The 24,985-nt window shown below is 36.4% G+C and overlaps 1 protein-coding gene and 2 pseudogenes across 3 annotated transcripts; 1 reads left to right on the top strand and 2 right to left on the bottom strand.

Moving 5' to 3' along the window:
- Positions 1 to 2,352: 2,352 nt before the first annotated feature.
- Positions 2,353 to 4,309, bottom strand: LOC143580128 (heat shock cognate 70 kDa protein-like; annotated as a pseudogene). The gene is made up of 3 exons (XR_013143590.1): positions 4,260 to 4,309; positions 3,873 to 4,101; positions 2,353 to 3,759 (listed from the first exon to the last, which is right to left on the bottom strand). The product of XR_013143590.1 is annotated as a heat shock cognate 70 kDa protein-like (transcript).
- A 2,599-nt stretch (positions 4,310 to 6,908) lies between these two features.
- On the top strand, positions 6,909 to 9,129 carry LOC143580135 (heat shock 70 kDa protein 3-like; annotated as a pseudogene). The gene is made up of 3 exons (XR_013143593.1): positions 6,909 to 6,959; positions 7,070 to 7,298; positions 7,406 to 9,129. The product of XR_013143593.1 is annotated as a heat shock 70 kDa protein 3-like (transcript).
- A 6,353-nt stretch (positions 9,130 to 15,482) lies between these two features.
- Positions 15,483 to 17,378, bottom strand: LOC143580129 (heat shock 70 kDa protein 3-like). The gene is made up of 2 exons (XM_077063245.1): positions 17,016 to 17,378; positions 15,483 to 16,909 (listed from the first exon to the last, which is right to left on the bottom strand). Exons 1-2 carry the CDS (start codon positions 17,233 to 17,235, stop codon positions 15,525 to 15,527), a joined length of 1,605 nt encoding a protein of 534 aa, XP_076919360.1. The 5' UTR covers positions 17,236 to 17,378; the 3' UTR covers positions 15,483 to 15,524.
- Positions 17,379 to 24,985: the final 7,607 nt, after the last annotated feature.

Genomic DNA, 24,985 nt, shown 5'->3' with positions numbered 1-24,985 from the left:
AGGGCACATGCACCGATCAGCCGGTGTCCCGATGATTGAGTGCTATGTGCCTTATGTCCAAGGCTTGATGCAAAACTACTATCGAGCCGGGGGTCTCACCGGAAGCAGCCTCTCTATCCCTATGGGATAGAGGTAAGGCTGTCTACATCTTACCCTCCTCAGACCCTACCATAGCATTGCTATTGGTGGGATATACTGAGTACGATGATGATGATGATGATGATTATCTGCTAACTCTCTATGCTGGAATTAACTGGTTCAAAGGTGTTATTTTGAGTATTACTTTTCGCTTTACACTGTTAATCCAAAATTAATAAGCTATATGACTTATCATAATCATCACGTTTTCCATTTTGAAGGCTGTGAATAGTAGTGGAATTGAATAAGGGAGAGCATAGACATCCGAGAAACAGTAGATGAGCATATTCGGGTGTTCGGTTGTATAAAAATTGAGTGGGAGAAAGATCATGGGTTAGTTTGCTAGGAAGAAATATTAAGTAGGTAGCGTGTTGGGCATGACGGCTGAGTTAGGTGGGACAGACGAGTTAGCCAGAATGGTACGAATTATGTTATTAATAGACCGATTTTTATGTTCGGCCTTACCATTTTGAGGTAAGGTATTAGGACATGAAAAATGGAATTAATATGCTAAACACACAAGAAGAACAAATAGACGAGCTTTTGGTATGGGAATCAAAGACAAACAAGATTTTAAAGAACGTAGATAGTCGCCCGGGTGACCGAGACGATGGTGCCACAGGTCTTGAGAGATTGAAGCAACAGGGATGATGTGGGAAGTGGCCAGATGTGTCTAGTCTACTGTCGCGTTCACGAAGGGTTGATCTATTTACAATAATTACATATCTAGCCTACTAATTACATATATTACATTAGCACCCTTTACTAACAGAGTTAAGAGTCCTTAACTGATTTCTAAATACTCTTTAACGAATTCACGAGATCGGGATTAATTCCATCACCTTATCGATGTGTGAGAACCACGCTTGTCTGTAAGTCATGGCCACAGGACTCCAAAGATCACACTATATTCAGCTTTGAATCATCTCTCGTAACCTTAATTGCAGTAAGTGTTAAGTTTTATTGTGGTTCGGTACACAACTAATTAAAAATAGGGAGAAAAAAAAAGCAGAGGAGGTAGATTCAGTTGTAATTAAAAATAACTAAACAAAACCAACTTGAATACATAAAGAAAACAAGGCTGGTAAATAACATTGATTTCCATAAAACCATAACATATTCTTAAGAATCCCAGAGGTTATATAACAATGTGATTGATAAAGAACTTCTTGAAAGCAAAGCATTAACAAATCTCTTGTTTTTATCCCGCCATGATATCGAGAAGATGCTGAAAAATATTGACCATTGAACTCTATTATTATAATTAGCGTGTGAGGATTAAGCAAGGGCATCGTTAATGTTTTGCTTTTAAGAAGTTTGTTATCAACTCTTAGTTCTATTTCAATGCCACTGTTATGATTCTTGAAAATATATTAGAACTTGTTAAGGTTTTATGGAATTCAAGTTATATTTATTAGCCTCGTTTCATTTATGTATTCAAGTTGGTTTCATGTTGTCATGTGGTCATTAGTTTAGAAGAAGGTTTATGAAGTAGTTAGTAGTTTGAAGGGTATTGTTATATATGTCTGTACTTTGCTTTATTTATCACACCTAATATTGGCACCATCTCCCGTGTCGCTAGTATTTCTCTGACCACCAATAGGATAACGGAGTGACACCTACTGTGGCGTGGAGACCTGTCTAGATCCTATCTTTGAGGACAAGGCTGTTTTGACAGGGCAGGGATTGTAAATTGTTACATGCATGATATTAGTTTAGGAGAACATGGGTTATGGAGTCGTTAGTAGTTTTGAGTCTTTGTTTATATTTATTATTACTTTTGTACATTGCTTGAGTCATACATGAATTTGATCAAATTAGTATTCCTAATCTCTCAATAATCTCCTGGTTTCTTCTCCAATATTCTGTCCCGAATCTGGACCATATCGCGTGGCCATACAGTCGGACGAATTTATTGGCTGCAGTGGCGGGGGAAGATCGCCTATTGACTCATGCTTAAAAGGAAATAACAGGGAAAAAGGGGAGGAGGTGGATTTAATTAAAAAGAGATAAAAGGGAAAAGGGGGAGGAGGTGGATTTAGTTGTAATTAAAAATAGCTAAATGAAACCAACTTGAACACAAGGTAAATAACATTGATTTCCATAAAACCTTAACAAGTTCTAACATATTTTTAAGAAGTTATATAGTAATGCAATTTGGAAATGATAACAAACTTCTTGAAAGCAAAACATTAACAATGCTCTTGTTTTAATTATACTCATGCTAATAGAGTTCAAAGGTTTATCTTTTTCAGCATCTTCTCAATGTCATCCCTGGACACATTTCCACTCCCCGCAATTACTATACATCTTTTCTCACCCGTAGATACTAACTCAGCTGACACATTGAGAATACCATTGGCATCTAAGCTGAAGCAAACCTTCATTTTTTCTTTACCTGCACGGGCCGGTGGAACACCATGAAGAGTGAATTCATCAAGAAATATGTTGTCTTTTGTTTCGCCGCACTCACCTTGATACACACACACACTAGTAATGTCACTTGGTTGTCCTCAAGTGTCTGATAAATACCCTCTTTCATGGTGGGTATTGGTGTGTTCCTTGGGATTAACACACTCATATATCGACCTTTTGTTTCAATACCAAGGGACAAAGGGGTGACATCCATAAGTATCAAATCTTTAACAGCTTTATTACCATTACCACTTAGGTTTGCAGCCAACACTGCTGCACCATTAGCAACAACTTCATACGCATTAATGTTCTTGCACAGTGTTTTCTGGTCAAAAAAGTCACTCAGCATTTGTTGTACCTTCGGAATCCTAGTCGACCCACCAACAAGGAGTATGTCATCGACATTATTTTTGTGCATTTTTCCATCTCTTATGCAATTTTCAACATGCTCAATGCACTTATTAAAATAAGCTGCATTCAGATCTTCAAATTTAGCCCGAGTGACCTTCATTGAAAAATCAATCACATCATACAAGCAATCAATATCAACTGAGGTTACTTTTGTTGAGGACAAATCCCTCTTTGCTTTCTCACAAGCAATTTTCAGCTTACCCATTGCTTTGCCATTTTCACTAACGTCTTTCTTGTGTTTTCTCTTAAACTCTTGTACACAATGATCAACCATGGCCTTGTCAAAATCCTCTCCACCCAAATGAGTGTCGCCACCCACCGCTTTAACACTTATGACTCCGTCTCTACTGATGGTGAGAAGCGACACATCGAACGTCCCTCCACCCAAATCAAAGACCAACACATTTTTTTGTTGCGGGTGATTTGGGTCCGAAATTGTGTCTAAACCATAGGCGATTGCAGCTGCTGTGGGCTCATTGATCAAGCGCATGACATTAAAACCAGCCAGTGTACCAGCATCCTTTGTGGCCTGCCGTTGTTTGTCACTGAAATATGCAGGGACCGTAATCACCGCATCTGTAACCGTTGTTCCAAGGTATGCCTCAGCAGCTTCTTTCAACTTCTTTAGAATCATGGAAGATATTTCTTCAGCTGAAAATTCCTTATCAGTACCCATGTGTTCAAGTACAATCATTGGCTTATCACTAGACCCTTCGATTACTTTAAAAGGCCATGAATGAATGTCTTCCTGCAATGTGGTATCGCTGAGTCTGCGTCCCATTATACGCTTAACATCTGAAATTAAGAAAAACTGAAGGTTCATAAACGAACGACCAAACTGCGGATACTAAATAAACGGTGTTAATAATTAAATAAAAAATTGTTGTTAAACTGGCCAATCAACTTACCAAAAACTGTGTTAGTGGGGTTCCTGGTGATTTGGGCTTTGGCACCCTCACCTACTAAAAGGTCCGTGTCATCATAAGCCACACATGATGGGGTGATCTTGTTTCCCTGTTCGTTAGTAATGATCTCAACACGTTTGCGTTGATCAAGCCAGGCTGCAACACACGAGTATGTTGTCCCAAGATCAATTCCCACCGGAGTTGTTTTACCACTTCTCGACATCGTAGGTAGCTGTAATCAAAGACTAAGGGGTAAATACCTGATAGATTGTACGTAGTAATGAAATCAAAAACAAGAAAAGAAAGAAAGAAAAAAGACGATTAGCAGAAAACATAGATACACCCTTTTGCTTAATAAGTTAGGATATGAGTTATGAGTTCACATGTTACCTTATGTGATCCTCGGAGAATAATTCAAAAGTGCTTTGAATAGTGTATTGTACGAGTTGAGTTGAGGGTCAGGTGCCTTATACAGGCCAGAGTTACTTAAATATTTATTTCAATAAATTAAATCGGCAATTTACAATTTAATTTTAAATTTGATATTTTCATAATTTTCTAATATTTCTGACCGTGAATAATCCCTTATCTATCTCGGTCCAAAAGTCTTTGGTTTTTGGTCTTTGTCTCATGTGATATGGGATATTGACTTTTCATCCGTAGACTATATCGTATATGTTCCACGCAATGAACCGTAACAAATGGGGTGAATTAAATGTATGCAAATCTGTTAATTTTAGCAACACATGAACATTTTATTAGTTTGGGAAGAGAGGCAAAGGTTAGTTATGAGTTTTTCAGAAAAAAAAGGCATTCTAATTTAATATACCTAATTTTGAATTTGATTGTAATCGCCACGTAGTTTATATACATAAATATTTTTAATTTTTAAAAGATAAAAAAAAGTTTCTTATATGTCGATATTGTTCTAAAAAAAGCTTGTTGATGTAGTGCATATATGCAATAATATTGTATTGCGTATAATACAACACTATTGTACATATTCAACACACACTATTGCATATGTGTATATACAAATACAACACTATGCCATTCACGTTATTACATATATGTAACATAACACTATTGCATATATGTACTACATTGATTTTTTCCCCATATAACACTATTGCACATATATACATGCAATACAACACTAATGCAAATATGCAATACACATTATTGCACATATGTATTATATATGTGCAATAGTGTTGTATAACATATATGTGTGTGTGTGTGTGTGTGTGTGTGTGTGTGTGCAATAGTATTGCAAATGTGCAATAATGTGTATTGTATATTTTCAATAGTGTTTAATTGCATATATTCAATAATGTGTGTTGTATATGTGCAATAGTGCTATATCATATGCAAAATATAAATAAATAAAAGTCAATGTAGTACAAATGTGTAGTAGTGTTGTATTACATATATGCAATAGTGTATCGATATGTGCAATAGTCTTAAATTGCATATTTACAATAGTGTATCAAATATATGCAATGGTGTTGTATTTTTATGCAATACAACATTCTTTCATATATGCAATACACACTATTGCACACATGCACTACACCGACGCGGTTTTTTTATTTTACCTTTTTAAACAATACCAACATGTAAGAAAATGAAAGAAAAAAAACTATAAAATACTTTTTTAAAAAAAGTTAAAAATAATTTTTAAATGTTTTCAAGTTTTCTCTTATATATATATATATATATGTGTGTGTGTGTGAGAGAGAGAGATACCATTGTATATATGCAAGATAAGACTATCACAAATATTAACATGCGTTTTAAGAGCCTACAGTGGCCTTAGAGTCGGTCTACGCTTGCGTGCGTGCCCAATAATGATGTCGGGTTTTAATAAATTAAAGTTCATTTGATATTAATATTAATTATAATTGCTTATAAACCTTTTAATACCATTAAACAATAACGAATTGCATGTAAAGATCCGTAGGGGCTTATAGTTTAATTGGTTGAAGGGGCTTATAGTTTAATTGGTTGAAACGTACCGCTCATAACGGTGATATTGTGCACACTAAACGTGTGTGTGAGTGAAAGAATATATTCTAAAACTGGTAATACATGTATATCTAAAACGCTTAAATGTGTGTGTGGGTGAAATAATATTTTCTAAAACACTTTACCATATGAAAATACCTTTTTGCTAAAAAAGATTGAATATGATCGGGCAACGTTTCTTACTACCATGTCTATATATATCTTGTATTTCTATTTATTGCCTTATATAAAGCTAATTAGGTTTAAACCAACTAGTTAAGCCCAACAGGCCACCAAGTCCATCTCTAACCCCAAAGCTTGTTCCATCCATCTATCTCGTTATTTAGTCAATCCCGGTTAACTAACTTAAGCAGGTTTTATAGTTCGTTACCCACGGTGTAACTCTCACGGTTCATAACCCGGTCGGCCGCGTTGAGTTAAGCGGACCGGTCCATATTTCCAACACGCCACACCCTCGTTTTTTCCAGTGAGCACCGTCTACGACTGTCAAACTAATTGGTGGCCGAATTTATAAAGGTGAAAAGCACAAGGGCTCAATTGTTTTATTTTACATATAAAGGACTCAACATACTCCGCCAACAAACCATAGGGATACAAACAGAAATTCTCTCGTAATAAAATGTTCATAATTTTAAATACACCTTTTTTTATTACATTTCATTGACTGGAAGATATTCTTGATGAATAATCTCCGGATGAAAAGTCATTACATGAGACAGAGTTCAAAGACCAAAGACATTTGGAACGAAATAGACAAGAAACTGTATTGTATTTCCCACGGCCACAAATATTACGAAGTATGAAAATAATAAATCAAAAAATTTGCAACTTGCGATTTAAGACAAAATAAATATTTAAGTAACCTTTTAATGCGAACTTACGTACGCGTAATAAATGATAGCTAAATAATTAAAAGGACAAATGAACTAACCAGTAATTTTGCTAAATAATTAAATATTTAAGTAATTCTGGCCTATATAATTAAGGCGCCTGACCCTCAACTCTACTCCTACAATACACCACTCAAATCACTTCTGAATTAATCTCCGAGAATCACATAAGGTAACATGTGAACTCATAACACATATCCTTAATTATTGTATGCATGCAACTTAAATCTGTACATTAAGGTTTCAATAACTTATTAAACATAAGGGTGTATCTATGCACAGCTACCTACGATGTCGAGGAGTGTTAAAACAACTCCAGTGGGCACTGATCTTGGAACAACATACTCATGTGTTGCAGCCTGGCTTGATCAACACAACCGTGTTGAGATAATTCCTAATAAACATGGTAACAACATTACCCCATCATGTGTAGCTTGCAACGACAGGGGCCTTTTAGTAGGTGAGGGTGCCAAAAACCATATCACAAGGAACTCCACTAACACAGTTTTTGGTAAGGTGATTGGCCGGTATAACAACTTATTTAATTATTAACACCTTTTATTTAGTATCCGCAGTTTGGTCGTTCGTTTATGAACCTTCAGTTTTTCTTAATTTCAGATGTTAAGCGTATAATGGGACGCAGACTCAGCGATACCACATTGCAGGTAGACATTCATTCATGGCCTTTTAGAGTAACCGAAGGGTCTACTGATGAGCCAATGATTGTACTTAAACACATGGGTACTGATAAGGAATTTTCACCTAAAGAAATATCTTCTATGATTTTAAGGAAGTTAAAAGAAGCTGCTGAGGCATACCTTAGAACAACGGTTACAGATGCGGTGATCACAGTCCCTGCATATTTCAATGACAAACAACGGCAGGCAACAAAGGATGCTGGTACACTGGCTGGTTTTAATGTCATGCGCTTGATCAATGAGCCAACGGCAGCTGCAATCGCCTATGGTTTAGACAAGATTTCGGACCCAAACCACCCGCAACATAAAAATGTGTTGGTCTTTGATTTGGGTGGAGGGACGTTCGACGTGTCACTTCTCACAATCAGCAGAGACGGACCATAAGTGTTAAAGCAGTGGGTGGTGACACTCATTTGGGTTGAGAGGACTTTGACAAGGCAATGGTTGATCATTGTGTACAAGAGTTTAAGAGAAGACAAAGGAAAGATATCAGCAAAAATGCAAGAGCAATAGGGAGACTGAAAGTCGCTTGTGAGAAAGCAAAGAGGGATTTGTCTTCAACAACAGAAACCTCAATTGACATTGATTGCTTGTATGATGGAACTGATTTTTCAATGAAGGTCACCCGCGCAAAGTTTGAGCATCTGAATGCTGGTTTTTTTAATAAGTGCATTGAGCATGTTGAAACATGTTTAAGAGATGGGAATATGCACAAAAATAATGTCGATGATATAGTTCTTGTGGGTGGGTCTACTAGAATTCCGAAGGTACAACAAATGCTTAGTGAGTTTTTTGACTGGAAACCACTTTGCAAGAGCATTAATGCAGATGAAGCAGTTGCTTATGGAGCAGCGGTGTTGGCTGCAAACTTAAGTGGTAATGGCAATAAAGCTGTGAAGGACATGATACTTTTAGATGTCACCCCTTTGTCTCTTGGTATTAAAAATTTTGATGGATCAATGGTGGTCATAATCCCAAGGAACACGCCAATACCCACCATCAAAGAGGTATCTCGTGTTACAGTGGATGACAACCAAGAAATAGTTGCGATATCAGTTTATCAAGGTGAGTGTCATGAAGTGGAAGACAATATTTTCCTAGACGAATTCACTCATTATGGCATTCCACCAGCACCTGCAGGTAAAGAAGAAATAAAAGTTTGCTTCAGCATAGATGCCAATGGTATTCTCGATGTCTCGGGTGAGTTGATATCCACGGGTAGTAAAAGAAGTATAGTAATTGCTGGGAGTGGAAATGTGTCCAAGGATGACATTGAGAAGATGCTGAAAAAGATTGACCTTTGAACTCTATAGTTATAATTTGCACGAGAGGATTAAAACAAGGGCATTGTTCATGTTTTGCTTGTAAGAAGTTTGTTTTAAATTCCTAGTTCTATTTCAATGCAACTGTTATGATTCTTAAGATTATATTTGATTTTGTTAAGGTTTTATGGAATTAAATTATATTTACTAGCCTTGTTTCATTTATGTATTCAAGTTGGTGTCACTTTGATATGTACGTGCATGTTAGTTTAGAAGAACATGGGTTATGGAGTAGTTGGTAGTTTGAGTCGTTTCTATTTGTTAATCACGTTTGTACTTCGCTTCAGTCATGTATGAATCGATTAAATTAGTATTCTAATCTCTATATTATCTCTTGGTGTCCTCTCAAATATTATGTTCACTACTTTAATTCTATACGACCCGATTAGATTTCGCTTCATATCATCTATTGACGATTGAGCTTTAATGTATTAGGTTCAATTTTGGTTCTTTGAATTATTGTTTGTTTTACTTTGATTTTTAGTTATCAACATATGGGCATCTAACCCATTTAGGTTTTGCTTCAAATGGGATGAATGTTTATTGAACTGGATTTAATATAAGTTTTTAGATTAAATAGTATTTTCAATGGTTTTCTTTGATCATCCATTTTGAATTTGAATTGTTTGGTGAATCTGTACCAACAGGGTCCAAATGGCAACAATGAGTAATTCATCATTTATCTGCTAACTCTCTATGCCGGAATTAACTGGTTCAAAGGTGTTATTTTGAGTATTACTTTTCTCTTTACCCTCTTAATCCAAAATTAATAAGCTATATGACTTGCCATATTCATGTTTTCCAATCAAATGACTTTCTTCTTTAGTCTTTACCCTATTAATAAGGAATTCTATATGCTTTTGGCATTTAATTAGCTATAACGATAAAAATATGTAGTAATTTCACACAAATTTAACAGATTACGTAACGTAAACTTCAGAAACAAACCATGTGTTAGCCTCAGGTTAATAGTGAGAAAAAAAATGTAATTTCTTATACTATAGACTAAATCTGAAAACATGTATGCCTTAAAAAGAATCCGTGCAATAAACACCAACGCGACGATATTCATTTGTAATTAACATCAGTTAATTCAATAATCAAGTTTGTTTCAGTCAGTAAGTTGTTGACATCAGTGAACATCGAGTGTCCATTGTTGAACTCTGATAATTGAAAGATAGGGCTGGACTGAAACGGAAGGGGATGTAGGTTGAGAGGTTGTGGTCTGTTGGAGGATGTTGGGCCGGTTGAGGGAGGGGTGAGGGTCAGTCTCGCAGGTGATGAATTTATAGAAATATGGTTCGGGTTTGTGAATGCTAGAGAAGGGGAAGATAGTCTATTGAAAAACAAGATATTATAGCATTTATTTCGGCGGTTTATGAATGGGTAACCAAGGGAAACACGCAGGGTTGATCGGTTTTGAAGATTGTGAATAGTAGTGGAAGGGAATAAGGGATAGCATAGACAGCCTAGAAACAATAGATGAGCACATTCGGATGTTCGGTCGTTATAAAAAAGTTGAGTGGGAGAAAGATCATGGGTTAGTTTGCTAGGAAGTAATATTAAGTAGGTAGCGTGTTGGGCATGACGAGTGAGCCAGAATGGTACGAATAGACCGATTTTTATGTTCGGAGGACATGAAAAATGGAATTGCAATCCAGGTGTGAAATGATTGATTATTATATATTGTCCCGATATCACATTGAATAGTTTTGATAGGTTGATTGAATTGCTTTTTAACAAGATTATAGAATTGAGTGTAAAATAAACTTGTGATTTTGTGGCCAAAGAATAGGTCCAAAGAAAAATTGGCTTTGTCATCTAAACGTTAACATGGTATTGATGACCACTTGAACTTATAAAAGGAGACGTCCACAAATCAAACGGATAAAGGGTAAATATGTAACTGACTTTTAATAAGAAAATGGTAATTAATATGCTTGCCAAACACACAAGAAGAACAAATAGACGAGCTTTTGATATGGGAATTAAAGACAAACAAGATTTTAAAGAACGTAGATAGAGTCGCCCGGGTGACCAAGACGATGGTGCCGCAGGTCTTGAGAGATTGAAGCAACATGGGTGATGCGGGAAGTGGCCAGATGTGTTGTATATATTGCGTACCTGGAGGATGAATTCGATCATTAATGCAAACCTGTAATATTGATTTCAATCTTGGTTTATTGAACAATTGCCTGGATTAATCTCTGAATCGTGAATCACTTTCAGATAAACCTATTTGCGGGTTACACACAATGATTTATCGGATAAGATAGAGATTTTCTGTACATGGAATTGAATTTTATTGTTCTTGATGAAGATCCAGAGAGAACCAGTAACCGTCGTTCTCTCTGTATGTGTGTCTCGAGAGATTATTAGATTGGAATTCTTCCAAGGAAAATCTCGATCAATATGTTTTTATTAATTCCCACATGAGCCCAAACAAATTAATTATTAGCCTATCTAATATTAGCCTTAAGCCCAAGTAAATTAATTACTTAAACCCAAGTATAAAATCCAATAATAAAGCTCAAATAACATTATAATTAAATTGAGCCCGCACTCCCGCGTCACCTAACTCATTTAATCTCTAACGTTATTTCCTCGATCGACAAGTTAATCCAATAACACTAAAATAACCAACAATCCTCCCCTATTTTAGAGATATCCATGATAACTTAACCATCGTCACAGAAACACAAACGTATGTATAAATGAAAATGTCCTACTGATTGAATTTTCATCTTAGTAAATTACAGGATCAAAATATTCGAATATCGGGGTGTCCTATGGATTGAACCCTTGCTATCCATTTGAATACTTCAAGACAAAATACACATACGTTTATAAATCCAAATTCTACTCGACACAATGTTTTACTAGCCTGTGTCCTAATCCTTCAAAGAATATATCAAAGCTCAAGTCCAAAGCTTCTTGAAGCGGCTAAACTTCATATTCTTATAGGTAGTTCATTATTCTCGCACCCGCAATGCAATTTATCAATGAACTATTAAGAAGCTATACTTCAACCTACTTTATCTCGCTGTCCGAACACCAACCTTTGGATGTTTATGATATTGTGTTCCAATATCTATATGACAAGTTTTCCGCATTAAATTCAGCATCTAACGTTGTATTAGATGGGAATTGGGTGTGTTGACATATGATATTAATGTATGGACTTTAAACCCATCCCCATGACTGATATGTTCACGAGATCTCTTCCTAACCTTCTAGTTAGATCATCAGTCAAATTATACTCATATATTACAAATCAACTGATATCACACATAGTATTGTATAACATATAACCGTCTAGACTTTCATTATACATTTGACATAGTCATCACTATCACACCTGATAGATTTTTGTGATATCGGTTCGACCACAATGGAATTTTGTAATCATGGTTTATTAGCCATTCAACCACTTTTATCAATTGTTGCAAATGCTAGAAACTCGAATTCCATTGTTAAATGATGCAAATTCATTCCTTAATTACCTAAAAAATGAAACCTTCTCCAAAAGAGAATACACATCCATAGTTAAGTAGTTTGTTTACTACTTGTGAGCACTAGGATTACCCACAACATACACTATGTAAGTCTTTTGTGCAATCATAGCATACATCAAATATCCAATTAATTTTGAATATTCTAATTGTGAAATAGAATCACCTTGATTAGACATAAACTTGATATTAGGATCTACATATAGGAGTGCTAACCAAATAACAATCAAACTGATTGAATTTCTTCAATACTTTCTCAGTATAATGAAATTGAATCATCTATACCATTGTTACTCCCTTTTATTATTATACGTAGGATAACATAAACCTCCCCCTAATCCTTTATATCTAAACTAAGTTCCTTCAAGATTCTATTTTTCTTTTCACTCCAAAATAATTCACATGGCCTAATGTGGCACGTCACAATATATACACATAGTCTACGCTACTTTGCAATAATTATGACATACAAACATATTCAATAATAAATGAGACATTAATATTTGGTTTAAATACTCCATTACAGGAATATCCAATCCAACAAAGGTTCATGTCAAGATAAAATATATTTATCTGACTTAATAACCTGGTTCCACTAGACAATAGATTCTTTTTAATCCATAAAACATACAACACATAATCTAAAACAAATGTTTTTCAGAAGTCAATACAAGTCAAATTTTACACTTCACATCCTAAGTATATATCCGTTTTCATATGATTTGAATTCTTCAAACCATCTTAGATCCTTGTATACATGACTCGTATCACCCAAGTCCATTCACCATGCAAGCATGTCATCCTGTACATATTAGGAATAAGAAATAAACCAAAAATAATTCTTCACCGAATTATTTTAAAACCATTAGACTTTTCGAGTCCAATAACAAATCCGAAGATCGAGTTTCCTTTATTTCACATCCCAAAGGGTTTTCCAACTTGTGTACTTCTAATGAGTTAATTATTACCCGGGTCGTGGCCCATCAACCCCATGTGTGTACCATCTAAACAAACATCTTCATTAATACTTCTTATCAACATGTCCTTAATGGCAAACTGAATAAATTACAAAACTCATGATTTACTACTCACAAACTCAATCATATATGAACAAGAGGAGTCACGATTTCTGTTTACTGGATATCCATTTCATAGTAAGCTAACCGTCACACATTAAATCTATCCATAATGTGTTTAAAATAAAAACTTTTTGAAGAAATTTTATTTAATTAACAGTCACAAACATCGCACTAGACTCTTATGTTTTGATATATATGTCATCAAATTTAGATATCGATTACTTATCTATTCATTGTAGCTTTTCAAACTTTTCAAAGAGAAACACTATAGATAAGTGGCCAGTCTCTATGAATTCCACTAAAATTTAATCATATGGAATCTTCGATGGAGTTATTGAAATCACAAATTGTATTTAGTGATTGATGCATAACTTTTCAGTTAATATATACAAAAGTTTCACATTTAAGGAACTTAATACCAATAAATGCATCATAAAAATCCTAGACATTCATATGACCATGTGTCATATATTTTCATACTTGCATAAATCATTCTTTCTATCTTGAAGATGAATTCATAAAATGTACCATGGTAGATATAAAGCATGATACCATGAATATAAACCAATTTGTTGAAGATTTAAACGCATATATTATTCACTCATAATTGGTTTATGTCCATTTGTAATATAATATAAACAATTCTCAGTTTTCTAATGATTGAATTACCATCTTCAAATTAGACTGAAGATAAAATCATACTTTTATAAAACATATTAATATATTAATTAATGATATCATATGAAATTTATTCACATATGTATGATAATTCAACATAACCGTCCTACTGAATTATCACATGCCACAAAACATGTAATTGCAATCGAAATTCCAACACCTATCTGATCAATTTCAATCAAATCACTATACCATACAAATTATAATCACTATATGCAAAAATAGGTTTCAATAAAACTTCCATTCTAACCCAGGCATATTAACCGAACCAGTTAATTACCAAATCAAACCTGAATAGGTTTATCTTTGTTATATATATTGCGTACCTGGAGGATGAATTCGATCATTAATGCAAACCTGTAATATTGATTTCAATCTTGGTTTATTGAACAATTGTCTGGATTAATCTCTGAATCGTGAATCACTTTCAGATAAACCTATTTGCGGGTTACACACAATGATTTATCGGATAAGACAGAGATTTTCTGTACATGGAATTGAATTTTATTGTTCTTGATGAAGATCCAGAGAGAACCAGTAACCGTCGTTCTCTCTGTATGTGCGTCTCGAGAGATCATTAGATTGGAATTCTTCCAGGGAAAATCTCGATCAATATGTTTTTATTAATTCCCACATGAGCCCAAACAAATTAATTATAAGCCCATCTAATATTAGCCTTAAGCCCAAGTAAATTAATTACTTAAACCCAAGTATAAAATCCAATAATAAAGCCCAAATAACATTATAATTAATTTGAGCCCGCACTCCCGCGTCACCTAACTCGTTTAATCTCTAACGTTATTTCCTCGATCGACAAGTTAATCCAATAACACTAAAATAACCAACAAGATGTGTCTAGTCTACTGTCGGTTTCACGAAGGGGGCGCGACATAAAGGTTGATCTATTTACAATAATTACATATCTAGCCTACTAATTACATATATTACGTTAGCACCCTTTACTAACAGAGTTAAGAGTCCTTAACTGATTTTTAATTACTCTTTAACAAACTAACGAGATCGGGATTAATTCCATCACCTTATCGATGTGTGAGAACCACGCTTGTCTGTAAGTCATGGCTACAGACCTCCAAGGATCACACTATATTCAGATTTGAATCATCTTTCATAACCTTAATTGCACTAAGCGTTAAGTTTTATTGTGGTTCGGTACGCAACTAATTAAAAGGAGGAAGAAAAAAGAAAACAGAGGAGGTAGATTCAGTTGTAATTAAAAATAACTAAACAAAACCAACTTGAATACATAAAAGAAAACAAGGCTTGTAAATAACATTGATTTCCATAAACCATAACAAGTTCTTACATATTCTTAAGAAACACAGAGGTTATATAGCAATGTGATATGGAGTTGATAAAGAACTTCTTGAAGGCAAAACATTAACAAAGCTCTTGTTTTAATACCGCCATGCTACTTATAACAATAGAGTTCAAAGGTCAACCTTTCTCAGCATCTTCTCAATGTAATCCTTGGAAACGTTTCCACTCCCCGCAATTACTATACTTCTTTTGTTACCCGTAGACACCAACTCAGCTGAGACATCAAGAATACCATTGGCATCTATGCTAAAGCTAACCTTAGATTCTTCTTTACCAGCAGGGGTTGGTGGAATTCCATGAAGACAGAATTCATCAAGGAAAATGTTGTCTTTGCCTTCTTTGCACTCACCTTGATACACGGAGATTAAGATGACCTCTTGATCGTCCACAGATGTCGTATAACTACCCTCCTTCAAGGTGGGTATTGGTGTGTTCCTTGGAATAAGTACACTCATATATCCTCCCTCTAATGAGATACCAAGGGACAAAGGAGTGACATCCAAAAGTATCAAATCTTTCACAGCTTTATTGCCATTACCACTTAAGTTTGCAGCCAACACCGCTGCACCATAAGCAACAGCTTCATCTGCATTAATGCTCTTGCAGAGTGTTTTCCAATCAAAAAACTCACCCAACATTTGTTGTATCTTAGGAATTCTAGTTGAGCCACCAACAAGAACTATATCATCCACATTATTTTTGTGCATATTCCCATCTCTTAAACAATTTTCTACATGCTCATTGCACTTCTCAAAAAAACTAGCATTCAAAGCCTCAAATTTAGCCCGGGTGACCTTCATTGAAAAATCTGTTCCATCATACAAGCAATCAATATCAATTGAGGTTTCAGCTGTTGAAGACAGGTCCCTCTTTGCTTTCTCACACGCAACTTTCAATCTCCCCATTGCTCTTGCATTTTTACTAATATCCCTCCTTTGTCTTCTCTTAAACTCTTGTACACAATGATCAACGATGGCCTTGTCAAAATCCTCTCCACCCAAATGAGTGTCACCGCCCACTGCTTTAACATTTATGGTTCCGTCCCTGCTGATAGTGAGAAGTGACACATCAAACGTCCCTCCACCTAAATCAAAAACAAAAACGTTTTTCTGTTGTGGGTGGGTTGGGTCTGAAATCTTGTCTAGACCGTACGCAATTGCAGCTGCTGTGGGCTCGCTAATCAAGATCACGACATTGAGACCAGCCAGTGTTCCAGCATCCTTTGTTGCCTGTCGTTGCTTGTCACTGAAATATGCAAGGACCGTAATTACTGCATCTGTAACCATTGTTCCAAGGTATGCCTCAGCAGCTTCTTTCAACTTCTTTAAAATCAAAGAAGATATTTCCTCCGGTGAAAATTCCTTGTCGGTACCCATGTGTTCTAGTACAATCATTGGCTTATCTTTAGGTCCTTCAATTACCTTAAAAGGCCATGATTCCATGTTTTTCTGCAATTTGTTATTGTCAAATCTGCATCCCATCATACGCTTAACATCTGAAGTTTAGCAAATGTGAAAGCTCATAAACTTTAACAATTAGCAAATTATATACTAAATGAAACATTGTTAAATATCAAAGTTTTTTATATCAATCAAACTTACCAAAAACTGTGTTGTTAGGATTCCTGGCAATTTGGTTTTTGGCCCCCTCACCTATTAAAAGTTCAGTGTGGTTAGAAGCCACACATGATGGGGTGATTTTGTTTCCCTGTTCATTAGGAAGAATCTCAACACGGTTGTGTTGATCAAACCAGACAGCGACACACGAGTATGTTGTTCCAAGATCAATACCGATTGGAATAGTTTTAACTGTTGTCGTCATCTTGGACTAGTAGCTGTAAACAAAGACTATAAGTAAATACAATGAATGCCATTTGTAATGTTAGTGAAACTGCCAACAAATACAATATCAAAAACATTATATTATAAGTTTTAAAATCAACTTAAAATCGAATAACCACTTTATTATATATCAAATTAATGCAACCAGAATAATGATATGTGTTTACAGTTTAACTATTACCTGATCCTTGACGTTCAAGATCTTCCTGTTGATTGTGAAGCCACTCTTGTGGTTTGTCAAAACAGAGGCAGAAAAACATGTGTGAAAACTGCAACCATGTTTGTAGCCTGTCAAAAGAAGTTGCTCAAGACACTGTGTGTTATCCATTTTCTTCTGCAGCATTAATTTCTTTGTTAGACAAATTTCTATATAATCTCTATATAAGAGACTGATCTTGTATCTGTTTTGCACCATCACAAGTAATTTTAAACTCCTAGTTACCTGGTGGACGTAGGTTGCAGTGTAGCGACCGAACCACGTTAAATCTTTGTGTTCACCTTGTGTTCTTGAGTGGCAGAGAGGGAGAGTGTGTGGTCCGAGTGTTCAGTTGTTCGTGTGTATTCCGCAATTCGTGTTCAACAGGTGTTGTCGATCCTAACACTTCCAGCAACGTTCTCAACTAGCATGAATATGAGCCAAGCACCGTTCTAAACTAGCATGTCCTTATCAACTATTACCTGATCCTTGACGTTCAAGATCTTCCAGCAACGTTGGTAAATTGGTTTCTTGAAACTGCTTCGAGGAGTCCATATAAAGAATTGGTTTCTTGAACTCCAGGAAGTGCAACAGGCAGCGTGCATGGAACCAAGAGTCAGCGTCCATATTTCTATTTAATTACTTTCATACTTACTATTGTTTTATTGCATTATTATTAGAAACTATTTTAATATTTTCAACCTTTTATTTCACACATTCAGGTTTTGTAAACTAGCTCACATATATTAGTTTGTGATTAAATCTCGCATGATTGTCTTAGGGGTCGTTTGGTTTATGGAGTTAATTAACAGGAATTGTAATTTGAATAGGAAAACATTCACTCCAAAATTGCGCTTGGTTGGTTAAGGAACAGGATTTTGAAAGCTTTCCTTCGATTAGTGGAATTCACTTTCCTTCCATTATGTGATGGAATTATAAGATTGCCCCCACGAACCATGAGTAAGAGCATTCACATCCCATTTCATATATTTTTTCCTATAATTTAGCTAAAAAAACACCATTTCATAAATTTATCTATCATTTTTCAAAAATCTTTCACATTCTATTCCCTATTCATATTCATAAACTCTTGTTTTATTATTTTTTTTCTCTTTTGTCTTGTTATATAGTATATGGTGATTGGCAGATAGTTGATATATTATATGGTATGTATCAAAAGTGAGTCTCTATATTTAGGTTTTTACTTTGGTTGCCATGTAATTCATCCATGTAATAAGGAATGGGTTGGAGAGGTGATTTTGATAATTTTCTCAAAATTTACCATAAATTATATGGGTTTGACAACTTAGAGAATGGGCTGGGAATTCTCTAGCAAGAAAGACCGAAAACCATCGATTCAACAAGAGATTTACCATTTCATTAAACATAATAAATCATTGATTAAATAGAAAAAAAAAACAGGAAATATTTAGTAAACAAACCAAACCAAACCAAACCATTTAGTTAATCCACTCGCCCAACAATACTGACCAAAAATTTATCCGCTTCTAAGCGTTTACCACTGAAAACCTTATCATTCTTCGCCTTTAAAATACAGCATAAAATCAGTTAAATATATTTTTGACCTATATAAACCTTATATACGACCTTTTGATTGTTGGGTTTCGTAGGCCTTTTGGTGTAGGCCCGGTTTATTATTTGAAGTCCAAAGGGCAGGCCAGGCCCGACCCGGTTTGAATTTCTTGTTTAATAAGATACTAACCCTAGTCGCATCTCTCTATATATATGTTTGTCATGTAGTTGTAATCATGTCACTCAATAAAGATATACCTAGTTGCCACCCGTGGACGTAGGTCAGCTTAGACCGAACCACGTTAAATCCTCGTGTTCATTTATTGCTTTCGTGTCGTGTTCAGTTCATATGCGTGTGTTTAATCCTAACAAGTGGTATCAAGAGCTTAGGTTCGTTACACACAGAGAACACGTTTGAACCAGTCTCTTTTGTCGCCGCCGCACAAGAGATCGGAGCTAAGGTTCTGTCGCGTAACCACTTGCTGCCGGTTGAGTTTTCTGTGCCGTCACAGAGATTATAAAAAAAACGAGATCTGTTATATTTTGTTGGTTCTCTTCGAAAGCTGTAACCACCAATTGTTTGATTGAGTGTCATTTTCTCTTTTGTGTTCCTGCTGTTGCGTTTGACCAAAGAAGAAACAAGAATTAATTTGTGTTTCTTGGAGTTCAGTTTTCGGCTGTGGAAATCATTGGGCAGGAGGCCCTTTGTTTTCTTTCCTTTAGTTAAGTGGGCTGGGAACAAGGGCAAGGCCTAAACCTGTCAGTTTAGGCTTGTGGCTCAAAATTTTGAGCAGTTTCATCCGGAAATAATTTAGGTTGAGAACCTATTTGGTAAAGTAAGAGCCAAGAACAATTAAATAAAGAACCTATTTTTTTAGGAACCGCTGTCAATCAGAAAAAGCGTTAAAGAAACCAAAACCAGTGCCAACCGCGTTTGTCAGGTTTTATCATTTCAGTTAAAGTTTTAATTTTCTGATTTACAGTTCGTTATTCCGCTGCATGTTTAAATAGGTTGATTGTTTAACAGAGTTCAGAAGAACAGTTGTTAAGTTCAGGCCCGTGTGATTGTTGTGTCTGTCTCTGTTTTATTCAGTTTTTCGTTTTAGTCATTGTCATGGCAGAAGACGGAAAGGTTTCGATACAGAAGTTTGATGGACAGAAGTTTGGTTGGTGGAAGATGCAGATTAAGGCGCTACTTTGTCAGAAAGACTTGGATGTAGTGCTTGAGGATGAAAAACCAGAAAAGTTGTCAGAAGTGGAGTGGAAGAAGTTAGACAAGAAAGCTAGGGCTTGTATTACACTGTCGTTGTCAGAAGATGTGGCGTTTAACATCATGAAATAAACCACAGCCCGTGGTATGGTGGAGGCACTATCCAACATATATGAGAAGCCTTCGGCAGCGAATAAGGTCTATCTTATCCGAGAGCTTGTGACAACTAGAATGAAAGAGGATGGGCCAGTTACAACACATATTAATAATCTTAATTCGAACCTCTCCCGCTTAGTGTCAGTTGGCATTAAGTTTGATGATGAAGTTCAAGGTCTTTTGTTATTATCCTCTTTGCCCGAAAGTTGGTCGCAAACAGTGACTGCGGTTTGTAGTTCGTCTACAAAAATTACTTTTGATGGGATTCGGGATTTGATTCTTGGAGAAGATTCAAGACACGGAAGTTCAGGTGAATCAGCAAGTAATATATTAGTCACAGAAGGCAGGGGTAGGGAAAAACAACGAGGCAGTGGGAGCAGGAAGAGGAGTCAGTCTAAGACTCGTAAAGATATTGAATGATGGGGTTGTAAAGAGAAGGGACACTTCAGGAATCAATGTCCGAATGGTAAGAAAGATGTGAATGCAGAAGACGACACAGATGACAGAGTCAGTAGTGATGAGTTTTTAGTTCTTAGTGTTGAGAATAATGTTGATTCTTGGGTGATGGATTCCGGTGCATCGTTTCATGCCACTCACTGTAGTGAAACGATGAAGAATCTAAAGTTTGTGGATTTTGGAAAGGTTCGACTAGCGAATGATGATATTTTAGAGGTTACGGGTATAGGAGATGTTGATTTGATCACTTCAGCCGGTACTTCTTGGACTTTGAAAGACGTGAGGGTTATTCCAAGTTTGAAGAAACGTTTGATTTCAGTTGGGCAGTTGGATGACCAGGGGCACGATGTTAAGTTCGGGAATGGGCAGTGGAAAGTAGTCAAATGGAATCTTGTGGTTGCTCGTGGCAAGAAAATGGATTCGTTGTATATGGTCGATATGTCATCGAAAGGAGTGGATCCAGTTTTGGTGAAAGACAAAGTCCGGTTCACAGAATCTCATGGACAAAAGAAGGTTCGTTTTGCAAGTAACAAACCCAGAGCCAGAGTGAAGATTCAGGATGAACGAGCTAGGAAGGTTAAATCAGTCAAAGGACATCGTGACAGTGGGAGCACAGGTCGTGTTTCCGTTACAGTTCCAGGTCGACAGTGGATTAAGAAAACCAGTATTCCGGCTGTTAAAGTCTCTCCACTGAATTGCTTGTTGAATATGAAGAGTGTTTGTTCTCAGGGTATCTCAGGATCCGGTAGTTTGTTTCAGTGGGAGCCGGTAGGGACAGAGAACGGTTCAAAGGCAGTTTTAGCCGTGACTGACGTGTTGGAGCTCCGAGGAGCTTCAACGGGCCTCCAGGTTAATTGATGAGAATGCGGTGGAAACTAGAAGTTAAATGTTTAGATTACAGAAGTACAATCAGGAGTGCAGACGAGAGTACTCAAGGCCCCCGAGTGGGAGTTTGTTGGGTTTCGTAGGCCTTTCGGTGTAGGCCCGGTTCATTATTTGAAGTCCAAAGGGAAAGCCCGGCCCGGTTTGGATTTCTTGTTTAATAAGATACTAATAACCCTAGTAGCATCTCTATATATATGATTGTTATGTACTTATAATCATTGTCACTCAATAAAGATATACCTAGTTGCCACCCGTGGACGTAGGTCAGTTTAGACCGAACTAGGTTAAATCCTCGTGTTCATTTATTGCTTTCGTGTCGTGCTCAGTTCGTGTGTGTGTGTGTTTAATCCTAACATTGATAACCCCCACGACACTGGGAATGCAAAGAGTTCAGCTATATATTGAATTACTTGGAGGTACATTCACAAATATATAAGTTGTCAACAGATGGTTCACCCCACCCCCCCCCCCCCCACACATAACCACACACACACACAACATGCATATGCCAAGACTTCCACAATATTTATGATTTATCCCTCTCTTAACTGAGCTAAATATTTGTTTGTTTGATCTTGCACTAAGTGGAGATTATTGTATATCAAGTGTTGCGGTCAAAGTCAGCCACGTCTAAAGGGCATGGGCATATTAGTATTTTTCTAGTAGTTAACTTGAGTCCGTTAACCATGCTTGGGTTTGTTGCAATGAGCGGATATATATAAGATGCATCGATGATAGATTAGATCATTTTGTGCACTCTTGTTTTTCTAGTTTTCTGCTCATTGTAATCATATTTCATATTCAGCAAATGTAACTATTCAGTAACGAATCAATAGGAAGCTCCAACCACTTGAGGCTTTTTTCTTTGTTCAATTCTTTGATTCAATTTCTTTGGTGTTTGGATTGACAATTTCATATTTTACATAACACATTTAATAAACATTCACTGATATACCCGGATCAAATTAATACTCTAATCAAACCATGGATTATGTGTAACCTTTGAAATATTAAGTTCAAACTCAAACTGGCACAATGCAAAAGCATGAACTCACGGAAGTTCAGTAGCTGTAGATAGTGAAATAACACCAAACCAATACGTATATTAATATTTTCGTTTATGGACCAAACTATCGACTTGCAATTTTCTTCCAAAGAGTGCAATATGAGTGCCAAACCAGATTTTTTTGTTGATTTAGGTGGGTTGGAGAAAAAAAATGCTTTTAGGTAGTGGACTACAATTTAATTACCTTTAGGTAATCCTCCAACTGAGATGGCGGATTACAGGTACACGCAAGCAAGCTTTCCACCTGTGTCTCCAACTCGGATGCCATGTCAATGGGTAATACACGTGGAATCCTCTATCTGAGATAGAGGATTACATAAACTCATTTTACCAACAGTCACCGTGGACTTACCAAATGGAATCTCATTTTTTACCTCCTGGACACGTGTCACAACCCCTGAAATCCTCTATCTCAAATAGAGGATTGTCACACAAAGAATCTCATTTTTTACCTCCAACGTTTTCAAAGAGCGAATTTTCGGATTGACCAAAATCTAGGTTGCAACCCACCTGTGGTGGCGTAACTTCGGGATATTGATCATTGACGATTCTCTATATCGTCTCCATGTCATCATTAAACAGGTTTTGGACACTCGAGGTCCCCGCTTCTTCGTCCATTAAGACACCACCTCTTCTCATGTTCCTCCTACGTGTCCTTTGAGGTTGGTTTTGGTTTGGCCCCAAGTCAACCAGATCTGTTTGTAGACGTGAAGGATATTGTAAATGCTCTCCTTCCTGAATCATCCCCAACATTTGAAACCTAGATTTTGGTCAATCCGAAAATTCGCTCTTTGAAAACGTTGGTGGTAAAAAATGAGATTCTTTGTGTGACAATCCTCTATTTGAGGTAGAGGATTTCAGGGGTTGTGACACGTGTCCAGGAGGTAAAAAATGAGATTCCATATGGTAAGTCCTCGGTGAATGTTGGTGAAATGAGTTTATGTAGTCCTCTATCTTAGATAGAGGATTCCACGTGTATTACCCATTGACATGGCATTCGACTTGGAGACACAGGTGGAAAGCTTGCTTGCGTGTACCTGTTATCCGCCGTCTCAGATGGAGGATTACCTAAAAGTAATTAAATTATAGTCCACTACCTAAAAGCACTTTTTTTTCTCCAACCCACCAAAATCAGCAAAAAAATCTGCCAAACCAGTAGTAGAACTGTGATGATGGATACTGAAAACAGTAAAGAATGATGAGAGAAAAACTAAATAGAGAAAGTAAGTATTTCATTAATTGTGTTTTGATTGATTTACAATGAATAACAAGACTCTCTATATATAACTAACTCTAAGAGTTAGTTAGACCTGTAACAACTCAAAGTCAACTTTAACAAACTCATGGTCAACAACAGAATACTCTCTAATATGCCCCCTCAAGCTAAACGGGCGCAGCAACGTGAAGCTTGGACCTCAAAGTGTCAAAACGATTAGATGACAGCCCTTTAGTCAGAACATCAGCTAGCTGAGATACAGTAGGAACAAAGCGAACACAAAGAGTCTGCGCCAAAACCATATCACGAATAAAATGCAAATCAATCTCGATGTGTTTCGTTCGCTGATGAAACACGGGATTGGCTGCTAAATATGTAGCTCTAAGATTATCACACCAAAGGTTCGGTGAACATGATAATGGAATGTGAAGCTCTCGTAAAACATATGTAATCCAACAAAGCTCAGCAGCTGTTTGAGCTAAAGCTCGATACTCGGCCTCCGTGCTAGAACGAGCAACAGTATGTTGTTTCTTGGAACTCCAACTAATGAGGTTGGGACCAAGAAAAACACAATAGCCAGTGGTAGAACGACGATCATCAGGACAACCAGCCCAATCGGCATCAGAATAAGCATGAATATCAAAACTAGAAGCACGTTGAAAACTCAAACCATGAGAAATAGTACCCTTTAGGTACCGTAAAATACGCTTGACAGCGCCCCAATGACGATCAGTAGGTTTCTAAAGAAACTGAGAAACCTTGCTGACAGCATATGCAATCTCAGGACAAGTCAAGACTAAGTACTGTAATGCACCAACTGTACTCCTATATAAAGTAGGATTTTCAAGAGGAATCCCAAAATAACGAGACAATTGTTGTCCTGAAGAGACCGGAGTAGACAAAGGTCGGCATTCAGTAAGACCGGTATGGTGTAACAAGTCATGTAGATAACGCTGCTGTGACAAATGTAGAACATCATCTAAAAAAGTGGCCTGAACACCTAGAAAATATG

Source organism: Bidens hawaiensis, unplaced genomic scaffold (genome assembly GCF_021521415.1).
Source record: "Bidens hawaiensis isolate Kalapana, Puna unplaced genomic scaffold, B.hawaiensis_p1.1 tig00030250_1, whole genome shotgun sequence".
NCBI classification, from domain to species: domain Eukaryota; kingdom Viridiplantae; phylum Streptophyta; class Magnoliopsida; order Asterales; family Asteraceae; genus Bidens; species Bidens hawaiensis.
Note: the sequence above shows the minus strand (reverse complement) of the source record. Positions and strands in the feature narration are given on the sequence as shown.